General features: G+C 33.5%; 4 protein-coding genes across 4 annotated transcripts; 1 reads left to right on the top strand and 3 right to left on the bottom strand.

Moving 5' to 3' along the window:
* Positions 1-1,508: 1,508 nt before the first annotated feature.
* Positions 1,509-6,779, bottom strand: Tsp_07880 (putative synaptotagmin-4). The gene is made up of 8 exons (XM_003381319.1): positions 6,727-6,779; positions 5,600-5,668; positions 5,371-5,541; positions 3,469-3,577; positions 2,840-2,990; positions 2,640-2,782; positions 1,887-2,262; positions 1,509-1,825 (listed from the first exon to the last, which is right to left on the bottom strand). The coding sequence occupies exons 1-8, from the start codon at positions 6,777-6,779 to the stop codon at positions 1,509-1,511; spliced, it is 1,389 nt and encodes a 462-aa protein (XP_003381367.1).
* A 1,256-nt stretch (positions 6,780-8,035) lies between these two features.
* Tsp_07881 (conserved hypothetical protein) lies at positions 8,036-8,480 on the top strand. Its single transcript, XM_003381318.1, has 2 exons — positions 8,036-8,117; positions 8,209-8,480. The coding sequence occupies exons 1-2, from the start codon at positions 8,036-8,038 to the stop codon at positions 8,478-8,480; spliced, it is 354 nt and encodes a 117-aa protein (XP_003381366.1).
* A 447-nt stretch (positions 8,481-8,927) lies between these two features.
* Tsp_07882 (mediator of RNA polymerase II transcription subunit 22) lies at positions 8,928-9,466 on the bottom strand. Its single transcript, XM_003381317.1, has 2 exons — positions 9,316-9,466; positions 8,928-9,196 (listed from the first exon to the last, which is right to left on the bottom strand). Exons 1-2 carry the CDS (start codon positions 9,464-9,466, stop codon positions 8,928-8,930), a joined length of 420 nt encoding a protein of 139 aa, XP_003381365.1.
* Positions 9,467-9,748: 282 nt separating this feature from the next.
* Positions 9,749-18,394, bottom strand: Tsp_07883 (glycogen debranching enzyme). The gene is made up of 26 exons (XM_003381316.1): positions 18,381-18,394; positions 17,840-17,941; positions 16,822-16,898; positions 16,299-16,524; positions 15,684-16,245; positions 15,507-15,615; positions 15,284-15,416; positions 15,047-15,220; positions 14,799-14,946; positions 14,552-14,731; positions 14,189-14,476; positions 13,849-13,950; positions 12,989-13,757; positions 12,789-12,941; positions 12,589-12,722; positions 12,380-12,513; positions 12,142-12,314; positions 11,958-12,060; positions 11,608-11,887; positions 11,251-11,554; positions 10,936-11,144; positions 10,762-10,859; positions 10,573-10,660; positions 10,338-10,517; positions 10,205-10,267; positions 9,749-9,862 (listed from the first exon to the last, which is right to left on the bottom strand). The coding sequence occupies exons 1-26, from the start codon at positions 18,392-18,394 to the stop codon at positions 9,749-9,751; spliced, it is 4,917 nt and encodes a 1,638-aa protein (XP_003381364.1).
* Positions 18,395-18,712: the final 318 nt, after the last annotated feature.

The following is an 18,712-nucleotide window of genomic DNA, read 5'->3' as shown; positions in this document are numbered from 1 at the left end:
AAAACGCATAACAAAAACATGACTAGTCAAACACGCACGCAGTTGAATTGAGGTTGAAATCAAAATGCCTACATAAATAAAACTCATTGCAAAAAGATTTCACAAAATTATACATAAGCACACTAAACTGTGTGAGCTGACAAACAAAATTAACCAGACAAAAAATGAAATTTACCTAATGCCTCCCATGATGCAAAATTGAATAATTATACTACGTGATGATAAAGTTAAATAACATAATAAATTATAGGTAAAACAATATTTTTCTGATTTGAATAATAGAAATCACTAATCGCTTAGAGATAGATATTCATTCGACTTGTACTGTTCGAAATGAAATCGAACGCCATACCCAAATGCAAATTGGAAAACTGAACTCATTCGACGAATTTAATCTACACAACTGTACGAAATAACAAATTAAATCATAAATTTCTTGACACAGTTCATCGTTGAACTATTATACATAATTGGAAAATCTGCCTTGAAAGTTTATCAATTTTTATGCGTATTAAAATGAAAAAAATACTCAAATACTTGAATACACATGCTTTCATACTTTAAATACAACAGGAAAATATGTTTTAATGTAAATTTCTACCTTTATGCAGTTTCTTTCACTTGCCGCACCGCAACCATTAATGGAAAATCTCTCAAATGAAAATATTAACCATCGATACAACGTTTGCTTTCCTCTGATTGGTCTGTTACTCTGTAACCATCTTATCGGTGATTTGGCAATTGATTACTGTATTTTACGGTATTTTTCATTGTGAACTGTAGTTTCATGATTTTATTTTTACAGTATACTTCAAATACCTATTTGAATATTTTTTACGCATTGCTTCCTCCATTCACAGGCAGCGTCGAACTGAAACTGATGTTGACGTAATAATCAATGAAAATTTTTTAAAAATACTTTGACAATTAAAGCGTTTAATATTAAGTGAATTTCAACTTAGTTTCAATTTCTTTGCTTCTTATAGATAGATGTACATAAATTTTTTTAAATATTTTCTTCTAAACATACAGAATTGTGAATCATTCAATCACCCTCTTGTTTTAAATATGAATCACTAATTTAATATACATACATTTATTTATTATTTGATAATTGCATAGAAAAAATAAATGAATAATCACCAAGTATTATAGTGCAATGAATGAAATGAAATTTAAACAAAACCTTAAAAATGATTGCTTGGAAGGTGTGAACAGAAATTTCAACTTGGAAAAGCCTAATGCAAATGACCATACCAATAGCATGTTCGTATTGAAAAATGAAGACGACAAATCCCGTTATCTTTTCACCATCTTACCAGTAGCCATAGTAAAATGAAATAGATTGCACAGATGAAAAACTTCATATTTAATAAATACATATTTTCCACTTCAACAAGTTCGATTTTGGAAATTGCCATATATTTATTTACTGATGGAGATGAATGTGGGTATTGCTTTTTTTTCTTCAAATTTGTTGAGCAGCAAGTAGCGTTCTCTATTTTCATTCAGCCGTGTCTAATTACATGCCACATTTCAATAATTTTCGGCTGCTGATTGGTCATCTCGTTCCAGTGTTCCAGACCTGTGCCATGCGCATAACGGCAAGAGCCGACAACAACATGGCCCCAACGTCTCTCGGATCCGTTGCGCACTTCGCAGATCAAAAACTGTATGCTGCACGATTGCAACCATCTTGGCGGAATGTGAAAAGAGTAGCTGCATTTGAATATACCCGACAGCGAGTTGCACAATTCACCGCAGTCCACTTTGACCCGTCGTCGACCCACGGTCACAATTGTCTTCATGTAAAACTTTTGCTCTGCTAAAATTATTCATCCATTAGAAATGATAAATATATCGAACAAGCTTTCAGGGATACACACATTGAACGGTATTGGAAAACTTGCCTGACGTTTCTGGCAGACTTCTAGCTGCGAATACTTGGGCAGCAAGACGTTCCTTTTTGTGATCATATCCAAGCGAGAGGTGCATTTCTCCTCGACATTTGGTCATCTGCAAAATATCCGTGTAATTTGTTCGAACAAACATATGGGAAAATGTGATAATCAAATCTATGCTGCCTTTTACCACTTTGGAAAGTGAATCCAGTTCGTTGCAAAAATAGTAAGTTTCACAACGGTCAAAGTCAAGAAGACCAAGCTTGACCATCGTGTGCCCGCAACACATTCTCTGTTTCACATCATTCACTTTGTACATGGATATGCGTATTGCTCGATCGTAAAAATCATTTTTACTTATCTATCAATCAGAGCAAACACAAAATTATATAAATCAAAAATTTTTTCAAAGCATCATTTACTTTACTTTTCATTGGCAGTTGAATTTTATCAATAATTTAGTGGAATAATTTGGAAAATTAGAACGCTGCTTTCTATTTATATAAATAAATAGCACAAATTATAAGAGATAACAGCAGAGAAGAAATTATCATTCATCAAAGCAAACCAATCAATTACCCTGAAGGACAGACACAGTCCAAGTTCAAGCAAAGCTGTCAAATTGAGCTCATTAATTAAAAATGAACTTTGTTTAACAAATAAATAAATAAAAATATTAATTCATCAATCATGTCTGTGTGATTTAATAATTTAATAACTTATTTATGAGAAACATACTTTCAAGTATACTGTATCGTGGAATGCAGCAGACTCATGAACAGAGCACGTTCGAGTCTGAACTTTGGTCGATTCTTCTGGCAAAACACAAACGACAAAGAAAAAATTTTCAGATAATTTTGATGGCATGGATTCGGGTTGTCCTGAAACATGCAAATATACGCAACACAATGCACACGTATAATTTCATCAGCTATAACCATTCACTGCTTTAACGCGAAAAATGGCCACTTCCAAACAGCCATCCATATCTTTGTAGTGTATTTGAAACCAAACGCGCCATTTTGTATTCTGAGTAGTATCATCTTCTGAAGATGTAGACGTTGAAGCCAATAAACCTCTAAACAACAACTGAAATAAATTAGACTGTTGATAAAATTGATATTATTAGCAAATGGCTTTTATCATTTCTTGTAATGCAAGCAAGCAATGGCGAACAAATAATGATCGTTTGCAACTCAATACAGTGCAGTAAATGGGGAAGTGTGAAAAAAAATCAAAATTCATAATTTAAATAGAATTATTAATTCTGCGTCCAACTGGTTTTAATTATTAATTGCTAAAGAAGGAAGAAAGAAGAGAAAATAAAAAATACACCTCGACCAAACAATTAAGATCTATTTGGACTTGGGATATTTAACATTTACATAAATAGGACGTGTTGACAAAGCAAATATCATCACTGAATCCAAGGCAAAAACTACAACAACAACAACAAGAACAACAAGGGGATGTGTGCTGAACAACAGTTTACAATGACTGATCTAAGTGTAACAGAGACAAAACATGCGAACTGTTACTTTTGCATAAGCATGCGATCAGCACTGACATTCGAGTAGTGGTATATTTGATTCCGAGATTGTTCTTCATTGTTGTTGTAATCAACAACAACAACAAGGTTACCATCAGAAGAAGAAGTCGAATCAAGCATTGATGATCTTCGTATCGGTAGGTGGTAATAATTGGGTGCAATTTGAAACGTTGCTTCCATGATAAGAATTTTTTTCGAATTAATAACGACACCAACAAACAATCTACGTAAATGTATTTATGCAAAGCAATCAATATCCACGACGTTTCAGACTGAACTAACGAATTAAATTGATTGACTAAATGACTGATTAACCCGCTGGCTAGCCCTGTTTGATAATAAAAATAATCCATTTGAACAATTTTCAACCAGTTGAAGAAAACTGCCCAAAGTTTAATCAGTCAAACTATTTTTGTGCATCCGACTAGAAAACTGAAAGCTGCCCTACTCTGCATTTCAGAAAACGACGAAAACAACAACTTCTTAGCATTGAAGCGATCACAATCGCTGGTCAAGTTTTAATGAAATTTACAAAAATCATCAACCCCCCCCCTGCCGCCGCTGCTACCCAGTTAGGCTTCCAGCTATTCAAACAGTTCCATTTCCAACGGAAAAATCAATGTAATCAAACGCAATGTAGAACAAAATAAAAAAATTATGTAAATTTTGTCAAGCTTTTTCAAATCAATCAACAAGAAGAGAAAGCTACGAAGAGAAATTCGTTCCATGTCGGCTTAATTCAAACGAGATGTTTCTGTTTACGTGTTGAAATTCCGGCGTGTGGAATTATTAGATAAACAGACAAACAGATTTCGCAATGTTTACATAATTTGCCGAATACGATATTGCGAAGAAATGAAATGACTGATGATAATCATCGTCATAATAATATTTAGAATGTTTAAACGTAGAACGGCCAAACCTACGCAGAAAATAAAATCACTACTGATGTCTAATTTAATATAAATATGTGTTATAAAATATAATTCGACTTCAATCAAAACAATGCATCGAATCACAATTAGTTGTAAAAACAAAATTGTTTTCCACTCATATAATTTACTACACATAGCTTGACTTGATCATCAGCTATTGTGTCACTTTCAATTTTTCATACGTGCAGAGAAATTCAACATGCCGTGTGATGGACAATAAAAAAAGGATGAAATTGAAGAATATAAATGTAAATATACCAAAAACAAATAAAGATATAAACTAACAGTTTCTATTTAGAAAAGTTAGTTTTTTTAAATACAAAGTTCTTTTCAAAACGAATTTGATAGTAAATTATTGTAATATTTCATCAAACAACAGCTATCATTTGTACAGTAACAACAAATGTGCAAACTCATCCCGAAGCTTAAAGCAAGCAATTCAACCAGTACACTTACAGTAAACAAAATTCGTATTATTTTTGAAAATAATCGAGCAAAAATGCTGTTGCAACGTAAACAGACTGACAAGCATCATTATGAAAAATTGTTATGATTGTTACAATCAGAAAACGTACAATAATTACAAAATGTTGAAAGTTGTTCCAAATTTTGCTTGTTTGTTTACCAGAAGAAAAGAAGAATATCTACCCATCCTAATGTATATAGATATATCATCCTAATATATATTGGTGGTCTGTATTATTAGTGAAAATAAACTTGACCTTACAAAAGTAGATGGATGGAAAATAAAACAACGCAAGACAATAGGCATTGTGAAAATTCTATGCAAAGATTCAAAGCTACAGTTGTTGTGCAAAGCTGGATCCAGATGGATCAGCAAATGGAAGAACAAAAGAAAGAAATCGAAGAATAAATAGAAGATAAGAAAATCGAATTTAACATTTAAAAAATAAAAAAATTAAATTTCTTTCCACTTGTCATAGATTGAAATTGAAGGGAAAATTTTTAAATGTAAAATGCTTACCGGCCTTGGGTTTGTTCGCCGATATCACTGGAATCACGACGAGACGCTTCATTTAGGGAAATTGGAGGAGCAACATGAATTTGCATAGATGGGATTTTCACCGAAGTTAAACGGCCATGCTTTATCGACTGCTTGGCCATACTATGGCTGCCGAACAGATAATCTTCATCTCTGGAAAAAGCAAATATTTCATTTTGAACATTTCAAAATAAAATAATATAAAGCTCACTTTTTTTTCGAATAAATCCTCTGAATCAGAAAAGTAATTACAGATGCAATGCAAGCCAATGACAAGATACTGTAAATAAAGTAGGGTAACAAGCCTTCCATGTTGAATTAATTGTCAACAGATTGGAATTATCTGACAAATGCAAAATGGATCATGCTTTTTTTACACAAGCAGATAAATCAACAACAACAACAACAACAGCAATAGCAGCAGTTGAACTTCTTGGTGATCATGGTCAGAAATGTTGCACTATAAAAAACAAACAAATAGTAAATAAAGAAAAATCCAAAACAAGCAAGCAACAGTGAAGCAAGAACAAAAAAAACGAGGACGACGATTAAATTGAGCAAAGTGCATGTTCAGTGAACGTTAAGCTGAAAACCCAAATCTGCTGAACGCGCTGACATGAGCGTCGAATGTAAAGCATGTGCAAATATTTAAACGGATCGACCAGACAAGACCGCATTCAAATCTGAACAACAATATCCTATCATATCATATACGTTAAGTGAGTTGGCGGCAAAATATATATATATACCGCCGAACGCCTGTAATACGCGTGCGTCACGCCAACTCCAAAGAAAGTTGATTAAAATGGCAGACGACAATTCAACTACTTCTTCAATCGTACTATATGGTAATTTTCGATGTATGAAAATTGGCAAACAATAAGCACAACGTCAAAACTGAATTGATGTTGGCACAAATTTGCATATATAAACACAATAAAATATACGCGAGAATGATACTTTTAAATCCATTTGATGACGAAAAAAAATTAAATCAAACTATTTAAAAAAGTAAACTTTTTTCCACTGCATTTGCATATCAAATGCATCAAACTTTATGCAAATAGAACAGTATTACAAAAGAACTGTCGCTCACAAACGTGCGCCTAGACAACATGTTGGAATAAAAATTTTAAGCGTTCAATTGAATAATAATAATAATAATTCAAATTGTTCGACAAACACTAGCACAATGTAAATATTTATAAAATGATGCGTTTGAAAAGAAAGAAAATGAAAAAGAAAACGAAATTTCATTTTTGTAAAAGATTGCAAATACGCGTCGCCGTTCAACTGTTAAAATAAATATCTGAAGATGAAATGTACGATTTAACATACAATCTCATAGAGATATTGACAAATTCAATAAATTTCGCTTCTTCCCACTCCATATGAAAAATACAACTGAAAATATATTTTTAACTAAGTAAACAAAAAATAATACAAAAAAAGAAAACCCTTTCCTACAAGCATAGAGAAATAGATACAGCTTGAATTCAACGGAATAAATGTTTTAGTTTAATTAAAGGAAAACGAAATTCATGAAATAAATATAAAAATTAAAATCAACCAGTAAAACTTTGTAACTTCTGTCTATTTGATTTTAAATTTAAAAATTCCAGAAATTCTCAGTTTTGCATGCATCGCATCGCATCGTATCGTGCACAATTCAAGTTAAAGTAAATGGTACAAATTGTGCATTCGTTGAGATGAAGAAAAAATTATTTTACAAACTTCACAACAAACACAACAACAGCACAACAAAAGCTCGTACTGCGAAATGTGGCTTTTCAAACAAGTCGCGTGCACATTTGAAAATCAAGTAAAATTTTAAAAAAAACTGCTATTTTTTGCTTAATGTAAAAAGCAAATCAAAGTATTCTGCATATGAATATACGATTTTCAAGCTGAAGTTTGTTGAAAATTAAAAACAATTCGGTCAAATTTTGCAACATCTCTCAGCAAAATTCTATTCATTTTCAATTCTATAAACAATTGATCATAATTTGAAATGATAAAAATTACTTACTCAAATTCATCAAAAACGCACAGGTTTTTTTTCGAATATTTTAAAATAAATCAAAATACCATTTCAATTCACCAAACTGACCATTATTGAGTTGAGTTGAATTGAGTCAGCATACTGTAATTTTCTCTCGTTCAAGTACAAATAGTTCAAATTGATTATTTGAACAGTTGTAATTTGAAAAATCATCTAGCTTGAATATTATATTTATAAGAATCGTTGTTCAAATGGTTGGAATTTTTCGTCGTAAAAATGAGAGACGCGCTGCAGCAAAAGTTGCAAATTTTTCACGATTTGTTTGAAAAAATAATATGCGTATCATTGGAAAAGCAGAGATTGATTTGTTGAATTGAATTGGCTGATGAAAAGTTAGCATAGACAACAAATGAGCGTATGATCACATGACAAAGTGAGAGTAGTGAGTGTTTAGGTGGTGGAGAAGAAGAAGAAGAAGAAGTTGAGCAGTAAGAAAAAGAACAGCAAGCAAGCGAGCGAGCGTCGATGCGCTGTGTACGTGTGCGCAAAGCAGAAAAGTGAACAAACAAGATGAAAATATCTCTGCTGCTGTTGTTCAGTCTGTTCTTCATATATGCCGATCTTTCGCAAAGCTTTTGGGGCAAAATGCAACGAGTCCGTGTCAAAGGTCGACTGATGTGCGGTCCCACGCCGGCGCCGAATGTTCGAGTCAAACTGGTCGATATTGGTAAAAAAACGCTCCTAAAACCAATCCATATTTATGATAATTATTTTTTCGAAAAAAACAAAGTAATAAAAAATATTGTTGTTTTACTTAGATTTTGGCTTCGACGATACTTTGGACGAGAAGAAAACAAACAGCGAAGGGGAATTTTTGGTCGATGGTCAAACCAGGGAAATGGGCACCATTGATCCTGTGGTGAAAATTTACCACGACTGCCACGACGGTAAGCCTTGTCAAAGGAGATGGAAGTTCGAAGTCCCGAAGCGCTATGTGACCGATTCGAACAAAGCAGAACCGTTAATTTTCGACATCGGTACTATGAATTTGGAAGCCTACTGGCACGACGAAGAAAGGAATTGTTTCTGATCTCAAATTTTCACTGCTGAAAATAACATAGTTTGTAATATTAGAATTTTAATTCAAAAAAAAATGTAATCACGCGTATTATATTCTACGATGAAAATAAAGTCAATGCTGAAAAAATTATACCTTGTTCAGTTGTGAAAGTTCTTCGAGGTGTAATATTTCAAAAAAAAGCAATTTTTTCTCACATATCTGGAAGCAAAAATTACATACAATTCAATGCAAAACATTTCTCTTTTACACAACAAACAACAGCACTGCTTGACAAATTCTTTAATACCGCTTTAAACATACACTGCGACAATAAATTATTATTCCATGCAGAAATTATGTTTTTTTCTTCTTGTTCTTGTTGCTGTTATTTAATTAAGTTTTTCTTTCTCATTAAAAAGTCGCACTATAAATTATAAATTATTATTATCATTATTAGAATAATGTTCCATCGAAATATCAGACGCAGTTCCGTTCCTCATCGTGCCAGTAAGCTTCCAAATTGATTGTACCCAATTCGAACACATTCGGCTGCTTGTTCGGTGATGCGATGTAACGTTTTGGAATTTCAACTTTCCACCGTCTTTGGCAAGGCTTGCCGTCGTGACAGTCGTGGTAGATTTTCAACACCGGGTCAATATCCGTAATTTCAGAAGTTTGACCATCGACGTAAAATTCACCATTCGTATTGGTTCGCTTTTCATCCATAACATCATCAAAGCCAGTATCTGAAAACAAGCAAATGTTATCAATATATATTAATAATCCCCGAATCCTCGATGTGGATGTAGAAAGTATATCAAATAATAAACTATATTTATTATTAGACAACAATATGATATTTTACCAATATCAATCAGTTTCACTTTGACACCAACAGCCGGTTTCGCACCGCAGAACAATTTTCCCTTAGCCGCAACACGTTGCATACGGCCGAGCAGTGCGCATGATGAATACAAAATACCGAATACGGTGAAAAGGAACAAAAACAGCTTCATTCTTGCCAGAGTTAAACAATGCAACTGAGCAGCAAACAGCAGTCAGCAGCAATATGAACAACTGCTGAAATCCAACAACAGCAGACTAGCCTGATGAAAAACTATTCCACTACTGATATATATATATCATCATCAATCAAAAATCAAAGCTTTCTTCGTTGAGTGAAGAAAAAAAAACATTTCCAGCGTTCAAGCTTCAAAATATATTTTCCTGCATTCTCTGCAACTTCCACAACCATAAGCAACTAAAAATACGACGAACAAACCACTGCTGCTTGTCTGTCATCTTCTCATCAATAAAATTGACAATTTCAATTTTTCATAAGCAACTGAATTACGAAAGAAACGTAAGCGTGCTTTTAAAAATAAACCACTTTTTCGACAACGACGCCAACACTATAAATAACTTTTTTCATAATAAACATCATTTTATTTTTTCATTCATTAAAATTTTACCACTTAACAATATTCTAAAAATCTAAAAAGAACATTTATAACAACTACTATTCATCAAAGTACAATATGTAATACCTAAAAAACACGCATTATCCTAGATGAATTATTTTAAAACAACTATTTGGCAGCAGCAATAAATATCAAACATTGATTTATGGAAAAACTAATTTAAAAACTATATGGCTAGTATGTAGTAATTAAAATGGCAAACGAAGAAACTAAAAAAAAACCGAATCGTGTTCAATCTTTCAATTCGGCATATAAGGTCATATCGAAGAAAACCTGCAACAAAGAACCAATAGACCAAGCTTGAGCTTCGCATGAATCTCGACAAAATGAACCATTCTGAAATTATTATTTACTATACATTTAGTGAAGAGGAGATTTTAATAAATATGAAAAAAAAAATTTTTACCGCGTTCGTTAATTCAGGCAAAGAAAACCAAGGACTTTTTTGTAAATGCTCCCAATGCGGTCCAAGCAACTTCTTCACACTGGACACAGCCTCGTCCAAAACACCGCTGGTCTGTTTGTTTTTCAAATAGGCAAATGTCATCTTCGCTCGCAAGAAATATCCAAAAATCCACACCCATTCCTAGTAATCATAATTATAATATTAAAGAAGAACAAGACTAAAAAGAATATCATACCGGTCCATTGTGATAGTTAAATCCATTCGCACGACGATAATCTGCTGAAGAATCACTATTGTCGTAATTACCGTTGTATGCCATATCTCTGAAAAACAAAATCAAAAACAATTCTTTAATTCATTTTTTATTTTATAAAATTAAGTTTTCTCTATTCTACGGTAAAGCAGTTCAAATTAAATTTTTTACCTAGTAGTCAGCGTCTTCATTCCTAATGGACCAAGAAGCAACTCTTCTACCTGTTTCAAAGCGCACAAAGCATTGCCAACTTTAAACAAATCTGGGGCCTAAATTACAATTGAAAACAACAGTAGATATTTCAAAATGTTCAAATAATATTATTCTCTTTTTCTTGCTTATTACCAATGTCATGGTAATCAAAAAATTCGGTCTGAACTGATAATCTGCCCATCGATTGGACGCCTTATAACTGTCCTTGTATATACCGCGCACGTTGACCAAATCTAAATCCAATTCTACTAGATTGTCGTTTGGACAATCTTGCATTGGAATCCAAAAGTGCCGTTCGAAATTTTCAATCAGCATAATTTTCCAATTTTCCCACGTCCATACTTCATCTGCATTGGATAAAATTAAAATAGCCGATTAAACAGTCAATTTGAAACAAAGTACTAATAAAAAATAAACAAAATAATGTATTATTATTATTATCATTACCGTTGCTTTTCCTCTTTCGTACACCATTAAAGGGATATGCTTTCAATTGGTGAGCAGAACTAAGCCAACTAATAACAGCATAGCTCAGTCCTATCAATTCTACTGCAGATCCGTCTCTCGGGGTTGCCGGCACTCCACGGTTAATAGCCAAATCGCTGCTTCCCATCTTGTCCATCCAAGTTCCACAATTCCAAGCGTTACCGCCGTAAACAAAGCCGGTCGATTTGTCAACACCAATTTCTACATTGAAACCCTCGTCACGCATATGTTCATCAATCTGCGGCCCAGCGTTCTCTTCTCGAAACTGAAAATCAAAATTAGAATAAAAAATAATAAATTCAAAATTTAAATATATACATTTGTTCCATAAAAATGAGCTTCCAACGCCTCTTGCATTGTCTCTCGTAAGGGTTGTTCAATTGGCACAGTTGAAAATCCTGTCTCTGTGCTTGGAAATAATCGTCGTACAGGTTGTGTCAAAATTGAAAAGTCCTTTTTCAACTCGCAATAGCATCTTATTGCCAAAAGCCACCACCAGACTGCATCACGACAATTGTATCGTGCAAAGTTCCCTTCGCCGACAAGGTTTGGAATAAGACCATGACGTAAACAACTTCCATAAGCCAAAATAATGTACCTATAACGAAGGAAAATCAAGAATTTAATTTTATTGAATTAAAATACAAATAAATAAATCTTGCACTTACTTTGCTTCGTCGTATCGACCGGTTATAAGCAAAATACCTGGAAGTGCAATAAACGTATCTCGACCCCAGTTGCGAAACAATCCGTGCGAAAAATGCGGCAAACCTGGAATTGATTATTGAGAAAATTTTTTTCTCATACAAAATTTTCATTTCAAAATCATAAATTTCCAAAAAAAGAAAGTACCTGCAGCAATGGAGGGCATAATTTTCTGATATGGATATGAATATTGATGACAGTTATCAGTAAACTCGACCAGATGTGACACCTCCGGCAAAAGAGCATTTTTGCAATTGTTGCAAAACATCAACGAACTAATTGCAAGATTTTTCAAAAAATCACTGCCTCTGCCAATGAATCTACAAAAAAAATTGTCACAAAAAATCGATTCAATTTAATATGCAAATTAAACCCAACAACTTACAGGCTCATTTTTTGTACAATCGTTTTGCAAACCATATTGTAAACACTGCTGATGATCGCTTCAAAATACGACGGTTTCAAGTCGAATGGAATTTTCTTATAGATTGCAAAAATTTCCCAAAACCATTCGGACAGCTGAACAAGATTTTAATTTTTTTCAGCAACAAAGGAACAAAAATCAACTTTTTAATTTAATATGCATTGTCTCACCTGCACTGTATTTGGATTGAGTTTCAAACGTGCTACAATGTAGTCGGCCAACCAATCGCCATCACGAATGTTTTTGCATATGGGATGTCCCAAATTGTTCGACGCTTTAGCTTCTTTCAAAACGCTGATACAACCTTAAAAAATTGATAAAATGAAATGAACAAAACTGAAAAAAAGAAATTATTATATTTTAGAATTACCTTGCAGTCCGCAAAAAGTAAGCTTTCCATAATCGGGAACATAGTAGGCGCCTTGATCTGGATATTCGCTGCGTTCTTCTTCATCGCAACGATAAAGCACATAACTGAAATCGACGAGCGAAAGTTTCTCCAAAATTTTGGACAATGGCTTCACTAAAAATTCAAAAAAAAATACACACATATATAATAAATAAAAATACTGATTTGCAACAATTTGCTTTGAATATCAAAAATCTGCACCAGACCTGATGATTGGAAATTATTCATGTCTTGTGATGGAATCGGCTGGTAGCCGTTGAAGCCAATGAGAGCCAGCTCGTAGCGTAGAGTGTGAACAGCTTCTCGTGCTTCCGGTTTCAAAGTGACCATCATCGCCAAAACCGCACCGGCTGGCAATTCGGTAAATTCCACTTCAGAATTCTGAGACGAAATCGACTCCACCCGTTCGATCATGGACGAGTTGAAAACTTTCAAATTTTCAAGCATTTTCAGGTGGACATTTTTGAGACCGGTCAAAAATTGTTCCCCATCCGACAACAGGGGGCAAGATTCGGTGCTGGATTTCGGTCCAATTGGATGGGAACGACAATCCGGCGGCAATTCACCGATTTCGACATAAGCTTCCAACAGAATAGTCTTCAGATCGCCGATCAAACTGCACGGTGCTAGAAGGGCACGCCTACTGGCCATACCGGCAGGGTTGAAACAATTCCTGGCCACGATCACCACACTTTCACAGGTGATTGGATTTTGACGTTTGATCACGTGCACTTCGTCGGTTTTACGATCAACGTACAGTTGAGTGAAGCCGTGCGTGCTCAGGTACAAGTGAAGCTTGTTCAACGCTAGGCGAGCTTTCAAAATTCCAGTCTCCATGCTTACCGTACCATCGGCAACGGCCTTTGCAGCTGTGCTTTCATCTTCACTTGCCCATGAACAATACAAACGTTTCTCGCTTACCACGTGAATCTAATAATAAATATGAATTTCAAAACACAAAAAATATCTATTTTTTTAAATAGTAAAATTTTCAACATGTATAAAAAAAATAAAAACTAACATGATAAGGAATCAATTCGTCCAAACCACGGTTGCTACCAATAGCACAACAAGCGGATGATACGATCGCCGCAGTAGGCAACACGTCGTAAACGCTCTTCGACTGAAACGCAGAAAAGCATAATAATAATAATAATAATAATAATAATAATAATAATAATAATAATAATAATAATAATAATAATAATAATAATAATAATAATAATAATAATAATAATAATAATAATAATAATAATAATAATAATAATAATAATAATAATAATAATAATAATAATAATAATAATAATAATAATAATAATAATAATAATAATAAATATTAAAATTAAAAAACAGACAATTACCATTATTGGTGAACAATTGTCGTGAGTTAAATCGAAAAAGAACGCCTGAGCTACTGAGCTTGTCAACGGACGGTAAGGATACGGCATGAAAGAACCAATCGGCTCACCACCGTATCGATGGACCAGACGGCCGAGCTCATCGGGTGTCGGTGCACTCATCGCTTCGCGAATCAAAGACACAATTCCCAACCGATTGACAAACAAATTATCCACATCCTCTCTGCGCGTGAACAATTCCGCACAAACATACAATTCCGGTCGCGCGTCTCGAGCTTCATTCAGCATATACTGAGCAAAGTTGGGAAAAAGAAAACAGACAATTATTATATTAACAGTAAAAGATAGTATCATTTTTTACAATACCTCCGCCACGTGTATAGGAGTACTGTGACAATTGTCAATGCGAATACCGTGGAAAATTTCCGCAGTTTTACGAGTGTACGACGACATTCTACGCCACAAGTATGGATTATCCGCTTCCGACATTCCGTAACGCAGTTTCACACTGTCACCCCAACAAATCAACTCTCGTCGGAAGTAAACCTGAACATTGCGTAAAAGAAAACAATAATATAAGTAAGTCGTATAATAGCAGCTTTCTTTTATTCACCATTGAAGGAGGTTCGGCAAAGTTAGTTAACGGAATATCGTCCATCACCCATCCGTTCAAAGCCATAAAACGGGAGCCTTCGTGCGTATACATCATATTCTCTTCGTCTTCCCAACTTGCTTCCCATTTTCCGGGATACAGAAAATACCTGGACAAAAATGCAAAACAATTTAAGTCAGTGTTCTAAACTGAATGAATAACCATGCTACTGTGGAAAAAGAGGATGATGTTCCGTGAAATCAGTAAACTTGGGCCCATGATCTTGAACCCTCTGATAAGACACGTGACCGATGAGCGCGTTCACTGCAACATGCAAATGATTCCAACAATCTCGAGCCGCATTGTCGTTCAATTCTTTAACAGCTCGGCGAAAATTTTCCACACAAATACGCTGGCGTTCCTTTTCATCACTGCATCCATCACTGAAATAAAATATTAAAAGTAAAAACAACGCAACAAATATATACGAAAACTTTTCATATTACACTGCTCGATTGAACAGCAACAACGCCAATGCATGGCTATCCAATGTACAATTCAATCTTCCGTAATCTGGATCTTGTAAAATTCGCAAACACTGCTCCGTTTGTAGAACAACATTGCTTGGCTTGTTCAATTCTAATAAGACAAGAAGGAAAATGATTAATTAATCATTAAATCATCATTACTAGAGTTCATCTTTAAATGACGCAATTTTGCGCCAATTACCTGCTATCTCATCGGCAAACTGCTGCACCTCTTTGTCAATGTTAACTTGGAAAAATTCATGAAAACGTGCTGGGGGTAAAATATCATTTAAAAGCATGTGACGTAAATTCTAAAAAAAATTAATAAACTGATTAAAAAAAGTTTATTTTCAAACTTAAATAGTACAATTGAAACAACCTCCAAATTTTCATTGTCCCATCTCGATTTCGAAGGCAATCCAGATTCTTCGAATTTCCCGTTTGCAATAAGACGACCAAAATGTGCCAATACTCGATCCAAAAGCCAAGCCGGACGCAGATGAGGCGAATTTCTCATGTTGTACGCACAGTCCGGTTCAGTCCTAAGCCAACTGCTGTTGCTCGCCGTGTGATTCCACACTACATCCGAGATGACCAGCATTTCCCAATCTTCATTCATTTTTTGAACCAACCGCTTCACATCTAGCAGTGTATATTCTTCTCCTTTCCCTTTGAATATTGGATTCAAAGTCAGTTGGTCAGCAATACTGTATGAACTGTTCGATTGACCAAGTTCTTGAATCGGCGTTATGTGAACCATGTTATAACCGCTTTCTTTGGACACTCGTAAACGTTGCTCCCATTCATCGAATGGTCCGAGCAATTTGGCCAACACTGTTTGACATTGAATGGCATGCAGAGGAATTTCCTTTTTAGATTTTCCAACTGTTAAAGTTGGTAGTACTAAAAAATAACCAATTCCATCATGCAGTGATACATCTCTGAAAGAAAAAAAAATATCAAAATTGAATTAAAATTCATTGAATATGCTTACCCTGGGTTATAACAAAACGAAAACATGTGCGGTCCAGCTATGTCACATTTGATATCTATGTAACGGCCAAAGTCATCAGCAGAATTGTCACTTCCTTGATTCCATTCTAGCTGTCGCCAAACCGCTTCATACCTATTTATATTCAGTTTTGATTCTGGATAAGTTGTACTAAAATACACATCCATTCCAAATAAACTTGAACCAGGAACAAACCGAATTGTCGACCCTATCAAATTCAAAACATTAATTAATCTTTTGAAAATGAACATCAGAAACAAAAACAACATTCACCACTTCTAAACTGAAAATTTAAACATTTTAACAAATCAAATATATCTGAAAACAAATCTCTGTTTCACAATTGTTAATTAAAATACTGTTAAAAATGGAAAAAGTACTCTTATTTCAATTCATATTCCTCCTCCCATGTCTATTTAAAAATATCAAGCTCAACTGAACACATAATTTTAATATTCTCTAGCAAAAAAATTATAAATAAACTAATTTCAATTGCTGAAAATACCTTTTTGGACTTGATATAACTTTGACTCCGTATTCAGACCATGTTCCAAAGTTAGAGTGTACGTCAAATTGTCCATGCTAAAAAGAAAGAAACTTCAAAACTGCAATAACTTCAATTCTGAAACATAGCACGCTTATTTTAATATAAACACTAAAAGTATTCACATGCGGATAAAATGTATTCTACAATCGAAATCGTTAAAAAATTATATTTTAAAAAGTTGAATAAAAGTGCAGAAGTTAAATACCTTTACAAGCATGCATGCTTCTTATCGATAATCCTAATTTCCTAAGCTTCAAACGTAAAAACATTATCAAAATTATTAAAAAATAAATTAATATATTAAAAAATACTCAATAAATTGAGCATATTCTATCAAAACAATTCTAATCAATAAGACATCATTAGTACTGACAGCCGATAACCAGCATTACATTAAGATAAACAGATTCTCCCTAGTCGTACTGTATCAAAAAATAATAATCATGCACACGTTTGAATAACCTTTATATTTCTTTTAATTGAAAATAGATTATCAATCAATTTTAAATATTTTAAAATTCCAATTCGTTAACAATATACTGCATTCATTTTCCCAACTTAAATATTTTACCAGTTAAATCGAACTGAAACGCTTAGTACATTTCAAGTTCCAAAATTTCATTAAATTCAAAGAAAGTTTACTAAGATTGCTTGAAAAAAATCACAATTAATTAATTTAAAACTTCACTGCTTAAAAATGATTATTATCAAAAATAGTTCAAAAAAAGAAAACACAAAATGAAGAACTTATTTTTTTTCTAATTTTTTCCTATCTTTATATATTATAGGATCTTTCCAGCTTAATAATTCTAAAAAATAATGCATGCTTCGATCATATTTCAAATGAAATTAAAAATCATTCATATCTAGCCACCTATAGTATAAAAGTAATGCAAAGTTACGCTTATTATGATCAAAGTAGATCTAACTTTCAAGCCAAACGAAAGAAAACACTCACAACAGCACATTTCATAACGTCATAACGTATTCATAAACAATTTCATAAAGTAAAGCTTCAATTTTTTCTAATTTATTATACAATATAATGGAATGCATTCTGGGCATCAATTTCTTGCAACTAAAATAATAATTACATTTAATTTTGCTAACGGAGCAATATCACAAATTGAAACCCAACAATGTTAAAAACATTATGCAAAATAGAAACCTGTAATAATAAACAACAAAGTTAATTTTACAAAACATCTCACAAATATACAATAATATAGTAAACTGCTGTCAAAGATCAGCGCAAAGTGTTTCGCCGGCGTTTATTCATAACTTACTACCCTCATCATCAACACAGAACAAAAAACAAGCAATTGTACAAAACAAAATCAACCGTTCACCAGAAATATGCAAAAATAACTAAGCAGTTAAAATTTAAACACTCTGAAACCCTACTGGTGCTGTCAAATGCAAAGCAAAAATATTTTGCAAACAAGAATTTAACAGATAAAAATAGAACTGCTAGTAAACAACAACACAAATGAAACATAGAGAAAACAAATACTTACCTAGTGGAACTCATCACGCAAGATACTGGCAAGCAATATAACAACCGACAAAATGTACTGGTCGCTGACTCGCAACAAACAACTATCAAAATGAAATAAAAAGCAAAAGGGAATTGACATTACAGTATGCTATTTTAAAGTTCTCAGCATGCTGTAAATTGAAAGAATAGAATTTTAAATTAGCCAATCACATAAACGCTGAATATTCAACATACTTTAAAACGTCAATTTATGTACCACTTTTTTATCCCATACTTGTTAGAACAGTGGCATCAAATAAATTAGTTTGCTGGTTTTCTTACTTCCGCATTGTTTCGCCTTTTTACTAAACA

This window comes from Trichinella spiralis (genome assembly GCF_000181795.1).
Source record: "Trichinella spiralis strain ISS 195 chromosome Unknown Scfld2, whole genome shotgun sequence".
Lineage (NCBI taxonomy): Eukaryota > Metazoa > Nematoda > Enoplea > Trichinellida > Trichinellidae > Trichinella > Trichinella spiralis.
The sequence above is the reverse complement of the archived record's forward strand: the minus strand, read 5'-3'. Positions and strand labels throughout refer to the sequence as shown.